This window comes from Leptodactylus fuscus, chromosome 5, assembly GCF_031893055.1.
Source record: "Leptodactylus fuscus isolate aLepFus1 chromosome 5, aLepFus1.hap2, whole genome shotgun sequence".
In the NCBI taxonomy this organism is placed as follows: domain Eukaryota; kingdom Metazoa; phylum Chordata; class Amphibia; order Anura; family Leptodactylidae; genus Leptodactylus; species Leptodactylus fuscus.
In genome coordinates, this window is record NC_134269.1 from 155,016,399 (window position 1) to 155,036,775 (window position 20,377).

The 20,377-nt window shown below is 46.7% G+C and overlaps 1 protein-coding gene across 1 annotated transcript in view; it reads right to left on the bottom strand.

Annotated features, from left to right (window-relative positions):
• Positions 1 to 20,377, bottom strand: part of OTOGL (otogelin like) — a 158,788-nt gene that overhangs the window by 72,328 nt on the left and 66,083 nt on the right. Inside the window, exons 26-28 of the mRNA XM_075274539.1 lie at positions 15,684 to 15,818; positions 15,449 to 15,595; positions 13,292 to 13,411 (exon numbers count right to left, since the gene is read on the bottom strand). Coding sequence (XP_075130640.1) covers positions 13,292 to 13,411; positions 15,449 to 15,595; positions 15,684 to 15,818 — 402 coding nt within the window. The remainder of the gene's footprint in view (positions 1 to 13,291; positions 13,412 to 15,448; positions 15,596 to 15,683; positions 15,819 to 20,377) is intronic.

The window sequence follows — 20,377 nt, forward strand, 5'->3', positions numbered from 1 at the left end:
TGGAATCCAAGCACTGGAATCAGTGGCAGGCAGCAACGGCAGGACAAAGGCCGCCTGCCGTTCACGCCACTGCCACTGTCTCTGCCACTGCCTCTGCCTCTGCCACTGCCACTGCTGACTGTGCTGGCGATGCACTCCAGAGGACGAGCCAGGACACCACTTCATCTGCCTCCGCCACTTTGTTGACTTCTACCTCATCCTCCCCTGGTCCTGTCTTATCTCCTTCTCCTGCACCATCAAAGGCACCATCAGGCGTTTCTTTACAACAACCCACCATCTCTCAGACATTGGAGCGGCGGCAGAAATACACTGCTAACCACCCACACGCGCAAGCCTTGAACGCCAACATCGCTAAACTGCTGGCCCAGGAGATGTTGGCGTTCCGGCTTGTTGAAACTCCCGCCTTCCTGGACCTGATGGCAACTGCGGCACCTCGCTATGCCGTCCCTAGCCGTCACTACTTCTCCCGGTGTGCCGTCCCCGCCTTGCACCAGCACGTGTCACTCAACATCAGGCGGGCCCTTAGTTCCGCGCTTTGCACAAAGGTCCACTTGACCACCGACGCGTGGACAAGTGCATGCGGACAGGGACGCTACATTTCACTGACGGCACACTGGGTGAATGTAGTTGAGGCTGGGACTGCTTCCCAAACTGGCCCGGTGTACCTCGTCTCCCCGCCTAACATTCCTGGCAGGGACACGAGAAGAACACCCCCCTCCTCCTCCTCCTCTACCGCCTCCTCCTCCGCCACCGCCTCCTCCTCCGCCACCGCCTCCTCCTCCGCTGTTAGATTGACCCCAGCTACGAGTTGGAAACGTTGCAGCACTGGCGTTGGTAGACGTCAGCAGGCTGTGCTGAAGCTGATCAGCTTGGGGGACAGACAGCACACTGCCTCCGAGGTGAGGGATGCCCTCCTCGATGAGACGGCAATATGGTTTGAGCCGCTGCACCTGGGCCCAGGCATGGTCGTTTGTGATAACGGCCGGAACCTGGTAGCAGCTCTGGAGCTTGCCGGACTCCAACATGTTCCATGCCTGGCCCACGTCTTCAACCTAGTGGTGCAACGTTTCCTAAAGAGCTACCCCAATGTTCCAGAGCTACTGGTGAAAGTGCGGCGCATGTGCGCCCACTTTCGCAAGTCGACAGTAGCCGCTGCTAGCTTAAAATCTCTCCAGCAACGCCTGCATGTGCCACAACACCGGCTTTTGTGCGACGTCCCCACACGCTGGAACTCAACGTTTCAGATGTTGAATAGAGTGGTTGAGCAGCAGAGACCTTTGATGGAATACCAGCTACAAAACCCTAGGGTGCCACAAAGTCAGCTGCCTCAGTTTCACATCCATGAGTGGCCATGGATGAGAGACCTTTGTGACATCCTACGGGTCTTTGAGGAGTCCACAAGGAGGGTGAGCTCGGAGGATGCGATGGTGAGCCTTACAATCCCGCTCTTGTGTGTTCTGAGAGAATCCCTGATTGACATCAGGGATAACTCAGATCACACAGAGGAGTTAGGGATAGCATCCGATCCGTCACAGCTGGAGAGTAGGTCCACACATCTGTCCGCTTCACTGCGTTTAATGGAGGAGGAGGAGGAGGAGGAGGAGGAAGAAGAGTTGTCCGATGATGTGATGGTGATACAGGAGGCTTCCGGGCAACTTCGAATCGTCCCATTGTTGCAGCGCGGATGGGTAGACATGGAGGATGAGGAGGAAATGGAGATTGAACTTTCCGGTGGGGCCAGAGGAGTCATGCCAACTAACACTGTGGCAGACATGGCTGAGTTCATGTTGGGGTGCTTTACAACCGACAAGCGTATTGTCAAAATCATGGAGGACAACCAGTACTGGATCTTTGCTATCCTTGACCCCCGGTATAAAAACAACATCTCGTCTTTTATTCCGGTAGAGGGGAGGGCCAATCGCATCAATGCTTGCCACAGGCAATTGGTGCAGAATATGATGGAGATGTTTCCAGCATGTGACAGTGGCGGCAGGGAGGGCAGTTCCTCCAGTAGGCAACCAAGTTCTCACCGGTCCACACAAACGAGGGGCACACTGTCTAAGGTCTGGGACACCTTGATGGCACCCCCTCGCCAAAGTGCCGCCACGGAGGGTCCTAGTGTCACCAGGCGTGAGAAGTATAGGCGCATGTTGCGGGAATACCTTTCCGACCACAGCCCTGTCCTCTCCGACCCCTCTGCGCCCTACACGTATTGGGTGTCGAAGTTGGACCTGTGGCTTGAACTTGCCCTATATGCCTTGGAGGTGCTGTCCTGTCCTGCCGCCAGCGTCCTATCTGAGAGGGTGTTCAGTGCAGCCGGTGGCATCATCACTGACAAGCGCACCCGTCTGTCAGCTGAGAGTGCCGACCGGCTCACTTTGATAAAAATGAACCACCACTGGATAGAGCCTTCATTTTTGTGCCCACCTGTGTAAAGCACCCCAACATGAAACTCCATGTCTGTACTCAACCTCTCCAATTCCTCCGCATCCTCATACTCATCCACCATAAGCGTTGCACAATTCTGCTAATACTAGGCTCCCTCCAACATGATTTCCCCCAACTCTGCTGGTTAGAGGCTCCCTCCACCCTGATTTCCACCAACTCTGCTGGTTAGAGGCTCCCTCCACCCTGCTTTCCCACAACTCTGCTGGTTAGAGGCTCCTTCCACCATGAATTTGCCAAAACTGGGCTGTTTAGAGGCTCCCTCCACCATGAATTGGTCCAAACTGGGCTGGTTAGAGGCTCCCTCCACCATTAATTGGTCCAAACTGGGCTGGTTAGAGGCTCCCTCCACCATGAATTTGCCCAAACTGGGCTGTTTAGAGGCTCCCTCCACCATGAATTTGCCCAAACTGGGCTGTTTAGAGGCTCCCTCCACCATGAATTGGTCCAAACTGGGTTTTTTAGAGGCTCCCTCCACCATGAATTGGTCCAAACTGGGCTGGTTAGAGGCTCCCTCCACCATGAATTGATCCAAACTGGGGTGGTTAGAGGCTCCCTCCACCATTAATTGGTCCAAACTGGGCTGGTTAGAGGCTCCCTCCACCATTAATTGGTCCAAACTGGGCTGGTTAGAGGCTCCCTCCACCATGAATTTGCCCAAACTGGGCTGTTTAGAGGCTCCCTCCACCATGAATTTGCCCAAACTGGGCTGGTTAGAGGCTCCCTCCACCATGAATTGGTCCAAACTGGGTTTTTTAGAGGCTCCCTCCACCATGAATTTGCCCAAACTGGGCTGTTTAGAGGCTCCCTCCACCATGAATTGGTCCAAACTGGGTTTTTTAGAGGCTCCCTCCACCATGAATTGGTCCAAACTGGGCTGGTTAGAGGCTCCCTCCACCATGAATTGGTCCAAACTGGGGTGGTTAGAGGCTCCCTCCACCATTAATTGGTCCAAACTGGGCTGGTTAGAGGCTCCCTCCACCATGAATTGGTCCAAACTGGGCTGGTTAGAGGCTCCCTCCACCATTAATTGGTCCAAACTGGGCTGGTTAGAGGCTCCCTCCACCATGAATTTGCCCAAACTGGGCTGTTTAGAGGCTCCCTCCACCATGAATTTGCCCAAACTGGGCTGGTTAGAGGCTCCCTCCACCATGAATTGGTCCAAACTGGGGTTTTTAGAGGCTCCCTCCACCATGAATTGGTCCAAACTTGGCTGTTTAGAGGCTCCCTCCACCATTAATTGGTCCAAACTGGGCTGGTTAGAGGCTCCCTCCACCATGAATTGGTCCAAACTGGGTTTTTTAGAGGCTCCATCCACCATGAATTTGCCCAAACTGGGCTGTTTAGAGGCTCCCTCCACCATGAATTGGTCCAAACTGGGGTGGTTAGAGGCTCCCTCCACCATTAATTGGTCCAAACTGGGCTGGTTAGAGGCTCCCTCCACCATTAATTGGTCCAAACTGGGCTGGTTAGAGGCTCCCTCCACCATTAATTGGTCCAAACTGGGCTGGTTAGAGGCTCCCTCCACCATGAATTTGCCCAAACTGGGCTGTTTAGAGGCTCCCTCCACCATGAATTTGCCCAAACTGGGCTGTTTAGAGGCTCCCTCCACCATGAATTGGTCCAAACTGGGTTTTTTAGAGGCTCCCTCCACCATGAATTGGTCCAAACTGGGCTGGTTAGAGGCTCCCTCCACCATGAATTGATCCAAACTGGGGTGGTTAGAGGCTCCCTCCACCATTAATTGGTCCAAACTGGGCTGGTTAGAGGCTCCCTCCACCATTAATTGGTCCAAACTGGGCTGGTTAGAGGCTCCCTCCACCATGAATTTGCCCAAACTGGGCTGTTTAGAGGCTCCCTCCACCATGAATTTGCCCAAACTGGGCTGGTTAGAGGCTCCCTCCACCATGAATTGGTCCAAACGGGTTTTTAGAGGCTCCCTTCACCATGAATTGGTCCAAACTTGGCTGTTTAGAGGCTCCCTCCACCATGAATTGGTCCAAACTGGGGTGGTTAGAGGCTCCCTCCACCATTAATTGGTCCAAACTGGGCTGGTTAGAGGCTCCCTCCACCATTAATTGGTCCAAACTGGGCTGGTTAGAGGCTCCCTCCACCATGAATTGGTCCAAACTGGGGTTTTTAGAGGCTCCCTCCACCATGAATTGGTCCAAACTTGGCTGTTTAGAGGCTCCCTCCACCATTAATTGGTCCAAACTGGGCTGGTTAGAGGCTCCCTCCACCATGAATTGGTCCAAACTGGGCTGGTTAGAGGCTCCCTCCACCATTAATTGGTCCAAACTGGGCTGGTTAGAGGCTCCCTCCACCATGAATTTGCCCAAACTGGGCTGTTTAGAGGCTCCCTCCACCATGAATTTGCCCAAACTGGGCTGGTTAGAGGCTCCCTCCACCATGAATTGGTCCAAACTGGGGTTTTTAGAGGCTCCCTCCACCATGAATTGGTCCAAACTTGGCTGTTTAGAGGCTCCCTCCACCATTAATTGGTCCAAACTGGGCTGGTTAGAGGCTCCCTCCACCATGAATTGGTCCAAACTGGGTTTTTTAGAGGCTCCATCCACCATGAATTTGCCCAAACTGGGCTGTTTAGAGGCTCCCTCCACCATGAATTGGTCCAAACTGGGGTGGTTAGAGGCTCCCTCCACCATTAATTGGTCCAAACTGGGCTGGTTAGAGGCTCCCTCCACCATTAATTGGTCCAAACTGGGCTGGTTAGAGGCTCCCTCCACCATTAATTGGTCCAAACTGGGCTGGTTAGAGGCTCCCTCCACCATGAATTTGCCCAAACTGGGCTGTTTAGAGGCTCCCTCCACCATGAATTTGCCCAAACTGGGCTGTTTAGAGGCTCCCTCCACCATGAATTGGTCCAAACTGGGTTTTTTAGAGGCTCCCTCCACCATGAATTGGTCCAAACTGGGCTGGTTAGAGGCTCCCTCCACCATGAATTGATCCAAACTGGTGTGGTTAGAGGCTCCCTCCACCATTAATTGGTCCAAACTGGGCTGGTTAGAGGCTCCCTCCACCATTAATTGGTCCAAACTGGGCTGGTTAGAGGCTCCCTCCACCATGAATTTGCCCAAACTGGGCTGTTTAGAGGCTCCCTCCACCATGAATTTGCCCAAACTGGGCTGGTTAGAGGCTCCCTCCACCATGAATTGGTCCAAACGGGTTTTTAGAGGCTCCCTTCACCATGAATTGGTCCAAACTTGGCTGTTTAGAGGCTCCCTCCACCATGAATTGGTCCAAACTGGGGTGGTTAGAGGCTCCCTCCACCATTAATTGGTCCAAACTGGGCTGGTTAGAGGCTCCCTCCACCATTAATTGGTCCAAACTGGGCTGGTTAGAGGCTCCCTCCACCATGAATTGGTCCAAACTGGGGTTTTTAGAGGCTCCCTCCACCATGAATTGGTCCAAACTTGGCTGTTTAGAGGCTCCCTCCACCATTAATTGGTCCAAACTGGGCTGGTTAGAGGCTCCCTCCACCATGAATTGGTCCAAACTGGGTTTTTTAGAGGCTCCCTCCACCATGAATTTGCCCAAACTGGGCTGTTTAGAGGCTCCCTCCACCATGAATTGGTCCAAACTGGGTTTTTTAGAGGCTCCCTCCACCATGAATTGGTCCAAACTGGGCTGGTTAGAGGCTCCCTCCACCATGAATTGGTCCAAACTGGGGTGGTTAGAGGCTCCCTCCACCATTAATTGGTCCAAACTGGGCTGGTTAGAGGCTCCCTCCACCATGAATTGGTCCAAACTGGGCTGGTTAGAGGCTCCCTCCACCATTAATTGGTCCAAACTGGGCTGGTTAGAGGCTCCCTCCACCATGAATTTGCCCAAACTGGGCTGTTTAGAGGCTCCCTCCACCATGAATTTGCCCAAACTGGGCTGGTTAGAGGCTCCCTCCACCATGAATTGGTCCAAACTGGGGTTTTTAGAGGCTCCCTCCACCATGAATTGGTCCAAACTTGGCTGTTTAGAGGCTCCCTCCACCATTAATTGGTCCAAACTGGGCTGGTTAGAGGCTCCCTCCACCATGAATTGGTCCAAACTGGGTTTTTTAGAGGCTCCATCCACCATGAATTTGCCCAAACTGGGCTGTTTAGAGGCTCCCTCCACCATGAATTGGTCCAAACTGGGGTGGTTAGAGGCTCCCTCCACCATTAATTGGTCCAAACTGGGCTGGTTAGAGGCTCCCTCCACCATTAATTGGTCCAAACTGGGCTGGTTAGAGGCTCCCTCCACCATTAATTGGTCCAAACTGGGCTGGTTAGAGGCTCCCTCCACCATGAATTTGCCCAAACTGGGCTGTTTAGAGGCTCCCTCCACCATGAATTTGCCCAAACTGGGCTGGTTAGAGGCTCCCTCCACCATGAATTGGTCCAAACGGGTTTTTAGAGGCTCCCTTCACCATGAATTGGTCCAAACTGGGGTGGTTAGAGGCTCCCTCCACCATTAATTGGTCCAAACTGGGCTGGTTAGAGGCTCCCTCCACCATTAATTGGTCCAAACTGGGCTGGTTAGAGGCTCCCTCCACCATGAATTGGTCCAAACTGGGGTTTTTAGAGGCTCCCTCCACCATGAATTGGTCCAAACTTGGCTGTTTAGAGGCTCCCTCCACCATTAATTGGTCCAAACTGGGCTGGTTAGAGGCTCCCTCCACCATGAATTGGTCCAAACTGGGTTTTTTAGAGGCTCCCTCCACCATGAATTTGCCCAAACTGGGCTGTTTAGAGGCTCCCTCCACCATGAATTGGTCCAAACTGGGTTTTTTAGAGGCTCCCTCCACCATGAATTGGTCCAAACTGGGCTGGTTAGAGGCTCCCTCCACCATGAATTGGTCCAAACTGGGGTGGTTAGAGGCTCCCTCCACCATTAATTGGTCCAAACTGGGCTGGTTAGAGGCTCCCTCCACCATGAATTGGTCCAAACTGGGTTTTTTAGAGGCTCCATCCACCATGAATTTGCCCAAACTGGGCTGTTTAGAGGCTCCCTCCACCATGAATTGGTCCAAACTGGGGTGGTTAGAGGCTCCCTCCACCATTAATTGGTCCAAACTGGGCTGGTTAGAGGCTCCCTCCACCATGAATTGGTCCAAACTGGGGTTTTTAGAGGCTTCCTCCACCATGAATTGGTCCAAACTTGGCTGTTTAGAGGCTCCCTCCACCATTAATTGGTCCAAACTGGGCTGGTTAGAGGCTCCCTCCACCATGAATTGGTCCAAACTGGGTTTTTTAGAGGCTCCCTCCACCATGAATTTGCCCAAACTGGGCTGTTTAGAGGCTCCCTCCACCATGAATTGGTCCAAACTGGGGTGGTTAGAGGCTCCCTCCACCATTAATTGGTCCAAACTGGGCTGGTTAGAGGCTCCCTCCACCATTAATTGGTCCAAACTGGGCTGGTTAGAGGCTCCCTCCACCATGAATTGGTCCAAACTGGGGTTTTTAGAGGCTCCCTCCACCATGAATTGGTCCAAACTTGGCTGTTTAGAGGCTCCCTCCACCATTAATTGGTCCAAACTGGGCTGGTAAGAGGCTCCCTCCACCATGAATTTGCCCAAACTGGGCTGTTTAGAGGCTCCCTCCACCATGAATTGGTCCAAACTGGGGTGGTTAGAGGCTCCCTCCACCATTAATTGGTCCAAACTGGGCTGGTTAGAGGCTCCCTCCACCATTAATTGGTCCAAACTGGGCTGGTTAGAGGCTCCCTCCACCATTAATTGGTCCAAACTGGGCTGGTTAGAGGCTCCCTCCACCATGAATTTGCCCAAACTGGGCTGTTTAGAGGCTCCCTCCACCATGAATTTGCCCAAACTGGGCTGGTTAGAGGCTCCCTCCACCATGAATTGGTCCAAACGGGTTTTTAGAGGCTCCCTTCACCATGAATTGGTCCAAACTGGGGTGGTTAGAGGCTCCCTCCACCATTAATTGGTCCAAACTGGGCTGGTTAGAGGCTCCCTCCACCATTAATTGGTCCAAACTGGGCTGGTTAGAGGCTCCCTCCACCATGAATTGGTCCAAACTGGGGTTTTTAGAGGCTCCCTCCACCATGAATTGGTCCAAACTTGGCTGTTTAGAGGCTCCCTCCACCATTAATTGGTCCAAACTGGGCTGGTTAGAGGCTCCCTCCACCATGAATTGGTCCAAACTGGGTTTTTTAGAGGCTCCCTCCACCATGAATTTGCCCAAACTGGGCTGTTTAGAGGCTCCCTCCACCATGAATTGGTCCAAACTGGGTTTTTTAGAGGCTCCCTCCACCATGAATTGGTCCAAACTGGGCTGGTTAGAGGCTCCCTCCACCATGAATTGGTCCAAACTGGGGTGGTTAGAGGCTCCCTCCACCATTAATTGGTCCAAACTGGGCTGGTTAGAGGCTCCCTCCACCATGAATTGGTCCAAACTGGGTTTTTTAGAGGCTCCATCCACCATGAATTTGCCCAAACTGGGCTGTTTAGAGGCTCCCTCCACCATGAATTGGTCCAAACTGGGGTGGTTAGAGGCTCCCTCCACCATTAATTGGTCCAAACTGGGCTGGTTAGAGGCTCCCTCCACCATTAATTGGTCCAAACTGGGCTGGTTAGAGGCTCCCTCCACCATGAATTGGTCCAAACTGGGGTTTTTAGAGGCTTCCTCCACCATGAATTGGTCCAAACTTGGCTGTTTAGAGGCTCCCTCCACCATTAATTGGTCCAAACTGGGCTGGTTAGAGGCTCCCTCCACCATGAATTGGTCCAAACTGGGTTTTTTAGAGGCTCCCTCCACCATGAATTTGCCCAAACTGGGCTGTTTAGAGGCTCCCTCCACCATGAATTGGTCCAAACTGGGGTGGTTAGAGGCTCCCTCCACCATTAATTGGTCCAAACTGGGCTGGTTAGAGGCTCCCTCCACCATTAATTGGTCCAAACTGGGCTGGTTAGAGGCTCCCTCCACCATGAATTGGTCCAAACTGGGGTTTTTAGAGGCTCCCTCCACCATGAATTGGTCCAAACTTGGCTGTTTAGAGGCTCCCTCCACCATTAATTGGTCCAAACTGGGCTGGTTAGAGGCTCCCTCCACCATGAATTGGTCCAAACTGGGTTTTTTAGAGGCTCCCTCCACCATGAATTTGCCCAAACTGGGCTGTTTAGAGGCTCCCTCCACCATGAATTGGTCCAAACTGGGTTTTTTAGAGGCTCCCTCCACCATGAATTGGTCCAAACTGGGCTGGTTAGAGGCTCCCTCCACCATGAATTGGTCCAAACTGGGGTGGTTAGAGGCTCCCTCCACCATTAATTGGTCCAAACTGGGCTGGTTAGAGGCTCCCTCCACCATTAATTGGTCCAAACTGGGCTGGTTAGAGGCTCCCTCCACCATTAATTGGTCCAAACTGGGCTGGTTAGAGGCTCCCTCCACCATGAATTTGCCCAAACTGGGCTGTTTAGAGGCTCCCTCCACCATGAATTTGCCCAAACTGGGCTGGTTAGAGGCTCCCTCCACCATGAATTGGTCCAAACTGGGGTTTTTAGAGGCTCCCTCCACCATGAATTGGTCCAAACTTGGCTGTTTAGAGGCTCCCTCCACCATTAATTGGTCCAAACTGGGCTGGTTAGAGGCTCCCTCCACCATGAATTGGTCCAAACTGGGTTTTTTAGAGGCTCCCTCCACCATGAATTTGCCCAAACTGGGCTGTTTAGAGGCTCCCTCCACCATGAATTGGTCCAAACTGGGGTGGTTAGAGGCTCCCTCCACCATTAATTGGTCCAAACTGGGCTGGTTAGAGGCTCCCTCCACCATTAATTGGTCCAAACTGGGCTGGTTAGAGGCTCCCTCCACCATGAATTTGCCCAAACTGGGCTGGTTAGAGGCTCCCTCCACCATGAATTGGTCCAAACTGGGTTTTTTAGAGGCTCCCTCCACCATGAATTTGCCCAAACTGGGCTGGTTAGAGGCTCCCTCCACCATGAATTGGTCCAAACTGGGGTTTTTAGAGGCTCCCTCCACCATGAATTTGCCCAAACTGGGCTGTTTAGAGGCTCCCTCCACCATGAATTGGTCCAAACTGGGTTTTTTAGAGGCTCCCTCCACCATGAATTGGTCCAAACTGGGCTGGTTAGAGGCTCCCTCCACCATGAATTGGTCCAAACTGGGGTGGTTAGAGGCTCCCTCCACCATTAATTGGTCCAAACTGGGCTGGTTAGAGGCTCCCTCCACCATTAATTGGTCCAAACTGGGCTGGTTAGAGGCTCCCTCCACCATGAATTGGTCCAAACTGGGGTTTTTAGAGGCTTCCTCCACCATGAATTGGTCCAAACTTGGCTGTTTAGAGGCTCCCTCCACCATTAATTGGTCCAAACTGGGCTGGTTAGAGGCTCCCTCCACCATGAATTGGTCCAAACTGGGTTTTTTAGAGGCTCCCTCCACCATGAATTTGCCCAAACTGGGCTGTTTAGAGGCTCCCTCCACCATGAATTGGTCCAAACTGGGGTGGTTAGAGGCTCCCTCCACCATTAATTGGTCCAAACTGGGCTGGTTAGAGGCTCCCTCCACCATTAATTGGTCCAAACTGGGCTGGTTAGAGGCTCCCTCCACCATGAATTTGCCCAAACTGGGCTGGTTAGAGGCTCCCTCCACCATGAATTGGTCCAAACTGGGTTTTTTAGAGGCTCCCTCCACCATGAATTTGCCCAAACTGGGCTGGTTAGAGGCTCCCTCCACCATGAATTGGTCCAAACTGGGGTTTTTAGAGGCTCCCTCCACCATGAATTTGCCCAAACTCTGCTGGTTAGAGGCTCAATCCACCCTGATTTTCAAAACAAATGTTGGTGCCAACCTCAACTTACTACAAGGGCCAAATTCACTGCTGGTGACAAGCTCTCCTCACTGCAAGTGCCAAATACACATGTTTCAAGGTGTTTTCCTACTGTCAGAGAGGTGGTATTGAGTGTGTAAAGTGTGTAGTTGTTAGGCTGTGATGTTGGGGTAATAGAGGGTCTTTGGTGTGTTAGATGCCCCCAGACATGCTTCCCCTGCTGTCCCAGTGTCATTCCAGAGGTGTTGGCATCATTTCCTGGGGTGTCATAGTGGACTTGGTGACCCTCCAGACACGGATTTGGGTTTCCCCCTTAACGAGTATCTGTTCCCCATAGACTATAATGGGGTTCGAAACCCGTTCGAACACACGAACATTGAGCGGCTGTTCGAATCGAATTTCGAACCTCGAACATTTTAGTGTTCGCTCATCTCTACTGAAAATATGTCTTATAGTCTAGGTTCTTCAAAGTATCCACCTTTTGCTTTGATTCCTGCTTTGCACACTCTTGGCATGCTCTTGATGAGCTTCAAGAGGTAGTCACCGGAAATGGTCATCCAACAGACTTGAAGGAGTTCCCAGAGATGCTTAACACTTGTTGGCCCTTTTGCCTTTCCTCTGCGGTCCAGCTCACCCCAAACCATCTCTATTGGGTTCTGGTCTGGTGACTGTGGAGGCTAGGTCATATGGTGTAGCACCCCATCACTCTCCTTCTTGGTCAAATAGCCCTTACACAGCCTGGAATAGCATGCCACTGCAAGATGTTGTGGTAGCAATGTCGGTTCAGTATGCCTTCAATTTTGAAATAAATCCTCAACAGTGTCACCAGCAAAGCACCCCCACACCATCACACCTCCTCCCCCATGCTTCACGGTGGGAACCAGGCATGTAGAGTCCATCTGTTCACCTTTTCTGCATCGCACAAAGACACGGTGGTTGGAGCCAAAGATCTCAAATTTGGACTCATCAGACCAAAGCACAGATTTCCACTGGTCTAATGTCAATTCCTTGTGTTCTTTAGCTCAAACAAGTCTCTTCTGTTTGTTGCCTGTCCTTAGCAATGGTTTTCGAGAAGCTATTTTACCATGAAGGCCTGCTGCACAAAGTCTTCTCTTAACAGTTGTTGTAGAGATGTGTCTGCTGCTAGAACTCTGTGTGGCATTGACCTGGTCTCTAATCTGAGTTGCTGTTAACCTGCGATTTCTGAGGCTGGTGACTCGGATGAACTTATCCTCTGCAGCAGAGGTGACTCTTGGTCTTCCTTTCCTGGGGCGGTCCTCATGTGAGCCAGTTTCTTTGTAGCGCTTGATGGTTTTTGCAACTGCACCTGGGGACACTTTCAAAGTTTTCCGAATTTTTTCGGACAGACTGACCTTCATTTCTTAAAGTAATGATGGCCACTCGTTTTTCTTTACTTAGATGCTTTTTTCTTGCCATAATACAAATTCTAATGGTCTATTCAGTAGGACTATCAGCTGTGTATCCACCTGACTTCTGCACAATACAACTGATGGTCCCAACTCCATTTATAGGGCAAGAAATCCCACTTATTAAACCTGACAGGGCACACCTGTGAAGTGAAAACCATTTCCGGCGACTACCTCTTGAAGCTCATCAAGAGAATGCCAATAGTGTGCAAAGCAGGAATCAAAGCAAAAGGTGGCTACTTTGAAGAACCTAGAATGTAAGACATATTTTCAGGTTTCACACTTTTTTGTTAGTATATAATTCCACATGTGTTAATTCATAGTTGTGATGCCTTCAGTGTGAATCTACAATTTTCATAGTCATGAAAATACAGAAAACTCTTTGAATAAGAAGGTGTGTCCAAACTTTTTTTTTTATATAAGATAGATAAGATAATCCTTTACGGTATACATATAGATATGTGTGTGTGTAAATATAAGTATGTATATATATAATACACAATTGCAGTGGAGATTTTATTAAAAAAAAATAAAACAATAGTCAATAATGGATGTGGCAAAAACAATGAGATGTATACTGCACAATGCTATTGTAAGTGATATTAACATGAATATTGTAATACCTGGCCAATTGTCCAGCTGTCTCCAAACACTTGAGCGTTTCTTACTTCCATGTTATTTGATGTAGTTAGATCATTTGAAGTGTACTTGTCAAAGTTTCCACATAAACCTGACAGTTTGCCCTTAAAAATATCACATTTTACTAAATTCAATAAAAATGCAGGAAACAATAAAAATGGATGCTACTTTGCTATATCTGTTGGTTAAATTCCTCATCCTTTTCACAATGCTTGCTGTTAATGAAACCATTTTGGCCACCTCCTCGCACATCTCAGGGCTCAGTATTCATTCAAAGTAACTATAGCACAAATCTCTCTTCTGTACTGGACTCCAAGACATTAGCTCTTGCCTACACACTAATATAACACTTGAACGGGAATTTTAAACTGCGAGACTCCCACTAGTTAAGGTTTAGGTGCAACTGGAGAAGCAGTTTTGACAGAAGTGACTTTACTGTAGTGATACTGAAGTGATACTGTAGAAGCCTTTTATAAAGGTGAACCATTCTCTAGTTCAGGAATATAACTGCCTCCTCTTGTGATCACTTCAGTCTTTATTGGTCTTCTTTGTTTAGGAGATACATTTTACAATAAAGTAAGTTAATTTTTCAGCAATTTTGACATGGACTACAGCAATCTTAATGAGATTTTCAAGGACTATAAGGGTGCATTCACACTACGTAACGCCGGGCGTGTATGAGAGCCGTACACGCCGGCATTACGGCAGACTGCCGAACACTTCCCATTCACTTCAATGGGAGCGCTCATAAACGCCGCTGTTACAAGCGCTCCCATTGAAGTGAATGGGAAGTGTTCGGCAGTCTGCCGTAATGCCGGCGTGTACGGCTCTCATACACGCCCGGCGTTACGTAGTGTGAATGCACCCTAACATTGGTAACTTCTCCATAGGATAGGTCCTCGTTATTACATTGGCGGGGTCCTGACACCTGGCACCTGTCAGTCAGTTGTAGGCCCATTTAAGGCCATGTATATTTTGTAAGAAAGAGACCATGGAACTAAAATGGATGCTAGAATGACCATGTTAGTGTATTTTGTTACAAAATGTAACTTTTTAAGGTACATTTCCACTTTACCAAAGGAAAAGAGATTGTGAATTACTCGTATAGCAGTAAAAGAGGTAGACAAGTAAAGGCATACTTCATCTTTAGAGATTACATATAAAAAAAAAAGTCTCTGTACTACCTGTAAACTCTACAGAAACATAATACTACGCTAATATAATAGTTAATCAATAAGTTATATAGTAGACCAAAATGGGAGCATTAAAAATATAATTTGCCCCTCAAAAATTGCATTCAAAAGTTATATAAATAGAGAAATAAAAACATCATGACTCTTGAAAGGAAATGATGAAAAAAACTAAAAAAAAAAAAAAAAAAAAAAACTGCTTGTACATTGTAGGCTTATTCACATCTTGGCATTACCCATCCCTGAGATGGAAATAATTGCCCCAAAGTTGGCCATACACATTAGATTTTAGACTGCCATCACTTGTTCAAAACAAACATCTGTCAATCATTTGTACAGACAACTATTCCAAACACACAAACAACATAGAGCATTATAATGAACGTTTGGTATACTAAGCAAACTTTTATTACAAACTTTCTAGCCAGCCAATATTTTGAAAAAAAACAAAAACAAGCCCTCAATACATAAATTGCCCAGAGGTCTGTCATTCTACCCCATACACAAAAAATTATAGTCGAAAAAATCCAACACAACTGTTAACAACTTTAGTTAGTCCGGTAAGTTCCACCCTGGGTGTAGGAGAGCGATTTTCCAAGAATAACTGTTTAGTCACTAATTTTTCAGACAACTTAGTCTCATTTAATAGAGTATGTAATTTTGGACCAAAATGCACTTTAATTATAACTGTTGCAGATTCTGTACAGAATTGTGAGCTGTCCCATAGGACGTCATGTGAAAAAGATATATAGCCAATGCAATGCTTCTAGGGGAACATACATTCAACATATGGTACACAAAGACTATGGAGCTCCACAGCATGGCCCTGCAGAAGACTCATTACTCCACCATGTGCATGAGGTCTAAGGATAGCGGTCATTGTAAAAAATAAAAAAAACTGTAAAAACTGTATATATTGTCTTATATAGGCAGCTGTATTATAGAACTTACTTTCCACCGAGGTCCCACTTTGACATGTATTGTCGTTTTCTTATCCCAAAGAATTGTAATATCCAGTTCTGGAAAGTGAACCACTGTATAGAACCCAGCCTTCCAATGCTGATACCTATAAGGGCCATATTGTAATCGAAACTGCTTCTAAACAGATAACATGAAACACTGTAAGGTATCTTACATAGACAAACTTAAATATGCATAGATAGATATAACATAAGATCAGACTGACCTGTTTCTCAGATGTATCAGAAAAATATATTTCTCTGCCGCCCACAGAAATGATGAGGTTTTTAGAGCAAATGATGTCATTATCGAAGCACTTCTTATTCTGGGCAATGATAGACACGTTGGAATTGTCAATGCTCTGTAATAAAAATGGAGAATGACATATATTAATATATAGTATTAGATGCCATTACTTCTCATCTGCACTTCTTTCTGGCAGGGTCAGACAGACCTCAGCAGTAAGGTGCTGTTTGTGAATAGGTCACCATCGAGACGTGTAATTGGCATGATACTGATTTATGAAGCTATGAGTTCCCGAACAATGGTAGCTTTACTATCCTGTACTCAAAACATCACAGAAGAACCACAGTTGAGTTAGGATGCTGTGAGTTCAGCTCAGGCTAACCATGATTGGTCCGTGAGATAAAGCCATCACACAGAACATATTTCCCAGCTTGGACGTGGCCGTGTGAAATAGCCCTAAAGCCTGTTTCACACAGGAATACTTTGTACCTGGCTAGCACCATTACACATGCCTGGATATTAATCTAGATATTGTGTTTATATTCTGCAAAACCATCACTTTATCTCCTAAACAGATGAAGATCTGAAGAATGCTGAAACTGGGTACTTGAAAGACCCGAAAATGACAAGTAGAACTGCAATAACTAGAAACAAACAATGAAATTTCTGATCAGGTGAAATTGCATAGCCTATAATGGTGAACTATTACGTTCCAGCTGCATGAAATGACCACCATTGTTTTCAGCTTTTTCTTTCGAAAAATGCATAAAATTATTTCAGACAAGTTGACCATTGTATTCTTTGTTCGTCGGACCTTGTTTATCTAACGGATTTGGCATTTCCTCGGATTACATTTCAGCAATCCTGTTCTAATTAAAAATGCCTCTGATTTTCCCAAGATTACTCTTTGCAAATGTGCAAGTATCTATTTCCCAATGATAACAGTCAAAGTGCTTGTGGAATACACGGCATAAACAGAGGAAGGATGGCGTGTAACATCAATAGGAAGTCATGGAGATCAAGTGTGAGATTTTATGTTTTCCATAAAACAAATTTTAAAAAAGACATGTGAAATGAAATCAGAACTTCAGCTTTCAAAGAAAAACTCCAGTAAGGCTAAGATTACACCCATTGTGAGATAGATATAGATATGGATAATTCTCAGCCAACAAAAATGAAAAAAAAATGAATGATGCAAAGCAGCCGTCAAAAGCAGTCATTCACGAACATCTTTAAGGCTAAGGTCTAGAGATGAGCGAGTAGTATTCGATCGAATATCGAATAACATTATAGTCTATGGGAACAAACAGGAATGTTGTTCCAGTTTCCATGGAAACCAAAGTTCGACACATTGGATCCTCCAAGTTCCGGAAGTAGCAGGACGAGGAGCACAAGGAGGTTTTTGAATTGAATTCAATGGAATTTTCCCGCGTGGTATTCGACCGATACGAGTACTACTACGAATACTACTCGCTCATCTCTACTAAGGTCCCATGGAATGTCCCGCAGCCAAAAAGTGCTGCAGGAAAAAAACACGGTGGCAATGCATTGCCGTTCTTCTGTAAGTTTACGGAGGTTTTCTCTGCGGACTTTCTGTTACATTTATATCTATGAGGAAATGGCAGCGTGTCTGCACAGCGGTTTTTACCGCAAAGTGGGCATGGGATTCGCTAGAATCCCATCCACTTTGTCTGTACTGTAAAACACCATGATTTTTCCCGCGGCTTTTCCACCACGGCCAATTCACGACGTTTCTGTCCTATGGGTCCCCGTCCTAACAGACATTAGATTCCATAAAAATGGCAATGTTGTGTGAATTAGGTCTTTTCAATGCAAAATCTTGTAGTTCTTGCATTTGTGTGCTGCTTACTCCAAAGTGGGTGGGAAAGTGAGTGTGACTAGCCTGTTAAGCTGGAATAAACCAGTTTTATCAAATGCTACATTTGATAAAATCATCAAAATTTGATATCATCTCATTGGAATAGTGGAAAGTGGAATAACATGTCAGGACATAAGTGTTAGGCCTTAATCACACGACAATGAAAAATGGTCCTGCAACAGTTATTATTGGAATGGCCATCACGCAAAGGATGAATGTCTATGGGTCTATTCACACATGCATTTTAAAAAAAAAACTGACATGCTCTTTGTCAATTTTAGGAGACATAGATATAGCCATGTAAATAGACCTATAGACATTACTCAGTTTTAAATATCCATGTGAAAGGCCATAGCGCATACGTTATTCACTGTCATTTGAACAAGCTTCTTCAACGTGCTTCAATGGACCACCATGGCCCTATTTCATGGATGTTAGGTCTGTGACATTTGATGAAATTTGGCAAACATTACAGCAACACAGATTCCAGCAAAACTGGCTTTGAAAATTTTGTTCATGATAAATCTCCCCAACTCCAATTTACTTTTAGCATTGTCAACAGAGTCAACTGTCTTTTGATGGAGCATTGTATCTATGAGAGAATATCACTTTTTCACACGGTAAGTGTTTGATCGCTGGAGGTCACAAGTACCCAATGTGAATGGAGTGGTAGTGCTCTCTTTTCTTCTATGGAACTTCTACAACAGCGATCTTATGCAGAACCATAAAAGTAAATGGAGCAATGGTCACATATTCACATGGGGCACTTGGGAGCACTGTTAGATCCCTATTCCTAAGATTGCTGGAGATCCCAGCGGTCAGACTATCTGTAAACAAATATATACCCTCTCATGTGAAGAGTTAGATAACCCCTTTAACTCAGTTGTGGACAGGAATCCTTAGGCTAAGATCACACAATAAACCACTGCAGAAAAAATACAACAAAAAATGTGCCCTGCACTCAAATGTTTTGCCATTTCTCGGTTACGGAAACACTGCATTTTCCTTATAGACTTCTATGGGGTAAAAATGTAACTTTTTCACCAGCTAAAGGTAACATATTGTGTTTTTCAAAAACAAACACGAGAGCATTGGGTAAGATTAAATGAAATCTCATTCACTTTGCTGCAATTGTAAAATTTTGCCTTTTTTTTCCCTTGTGTTTCTAGAACACATGCCCTTAGACTCAAGCAAGCTTTTTAATTTGAGTCGTTCTGTGGGTCAGTGACCAATAATAGTCCATGTGGTAAAATATGTACTAAATTTTCTCCTTCACCCCCCACTCTCTGCTATCGGGATGTAGAGTCTTAAGTAGGACTGTTGTATTAAATATGGTATCCTGATGCAATATATTTAGGCATACATTTATTCACACAACTGCTACATGCACATAGCTATGTTCAAAACATACTTGAGTACGGTATATTTATTATGGTTTTATGCCACACTGGTCCCATTAGACCAGTGGTGATCCTAATTTATGAGGAGGCATGCACCTTGTAATAAATGGTAGTGCATTAAATATCAAGACAGGAATACTAAGTGCCGGTCTTGATAAATACCCCTCAGTGATTTCACATGTCCGTTTTTTCGAGAGTCATGGAGTCAATAGAACATTTTCTATGTCTGAATGTGTTTGAAATACCCTTCATAGACTGAAGTCCTGTACACAGTGAGAAGAATCAGCTTTCGAGCATCAAACAAATACAGAAGCAAGAGAAAGAATAAAGAGATGCAGGATTTCACAGAAAAGAGATAAGATGTATTAATAAAGCATATTACAAAATTTATTTGATGACACAAATACTGCCGGAAAATCAAAAGTTTTCTAAAAGTTTAGTTATCCTTTAAGGCTAATGTTAGAGCCATCAAGAGAAAATTGCAGTATAAATAACTGAGATGTTTCTCCTGAAGCCAAATTATAGGATAGTCACCATTCTCTGAACATGGAGATTCCAATAAAATTGTTATTCTGTAGCAACAGCTCGAGTCTAGCCTTTAGGTGCTCCTACGTCGGAGGAACAAGGGGAACCAAACCCTCATACATACAGTACTTGTGTACCTTACTTTCAGAAAAATCCAAGGTGTGAATTTGTATTAATTCAGAAAAAAAAATCAACAACTTGATGTAACAGCAATAATTTAACGACCATAACATTTATGATCTCCCGCTTACGCTAGGTTCACACTAGCATTCGAGTTTCTGTTCTTTGGGTCTGCTTGGAGACCCAAAAAGCAAAAACTCTATCAGTTTAAAAAGCAGTTACCCACAGAAGCCTGTGGACCCCATAGATTATTCAGTAAAAAATTGTTGGAGAGAAAATTCCAACTCCTATTTTAAGCGGAATGGTGGATGGAGTCCCCGAATGCTACTGTGAACCAACCCTCAGGCTTGTTTTAGATGGCTGCAATGTTTATCCAGATTTTAACATGTGAAGAATCAGATGGAAGAACAATCAAGGTCCTAAAATTTGTCAAATTGAGATGATGGCACCCCGTAGTGTATGGCACTTGATCCTATAGGCTGCCAGTTAAAAGTTGGAAAAGTGATCAAAGTCCATGTTTATATTAGGCTTGCAAATATAGTGCAAGATGGTAAAGCGATCAGAGTCCGCACTTCCTACAATGGTCCTTGGTAGGGATAAGCGAACACTGTTCGGATGAGCCGATCCGAACAGCACGCTCCCATAGAAATGAATGGAAGCACCTGGCACGTACACTTTGCCGGCGGCCGGCCGGCGTCACAGGTGCTTCCATTCATTTCTATGGGTGCGTACTGTTCGGCTCGGCTGATC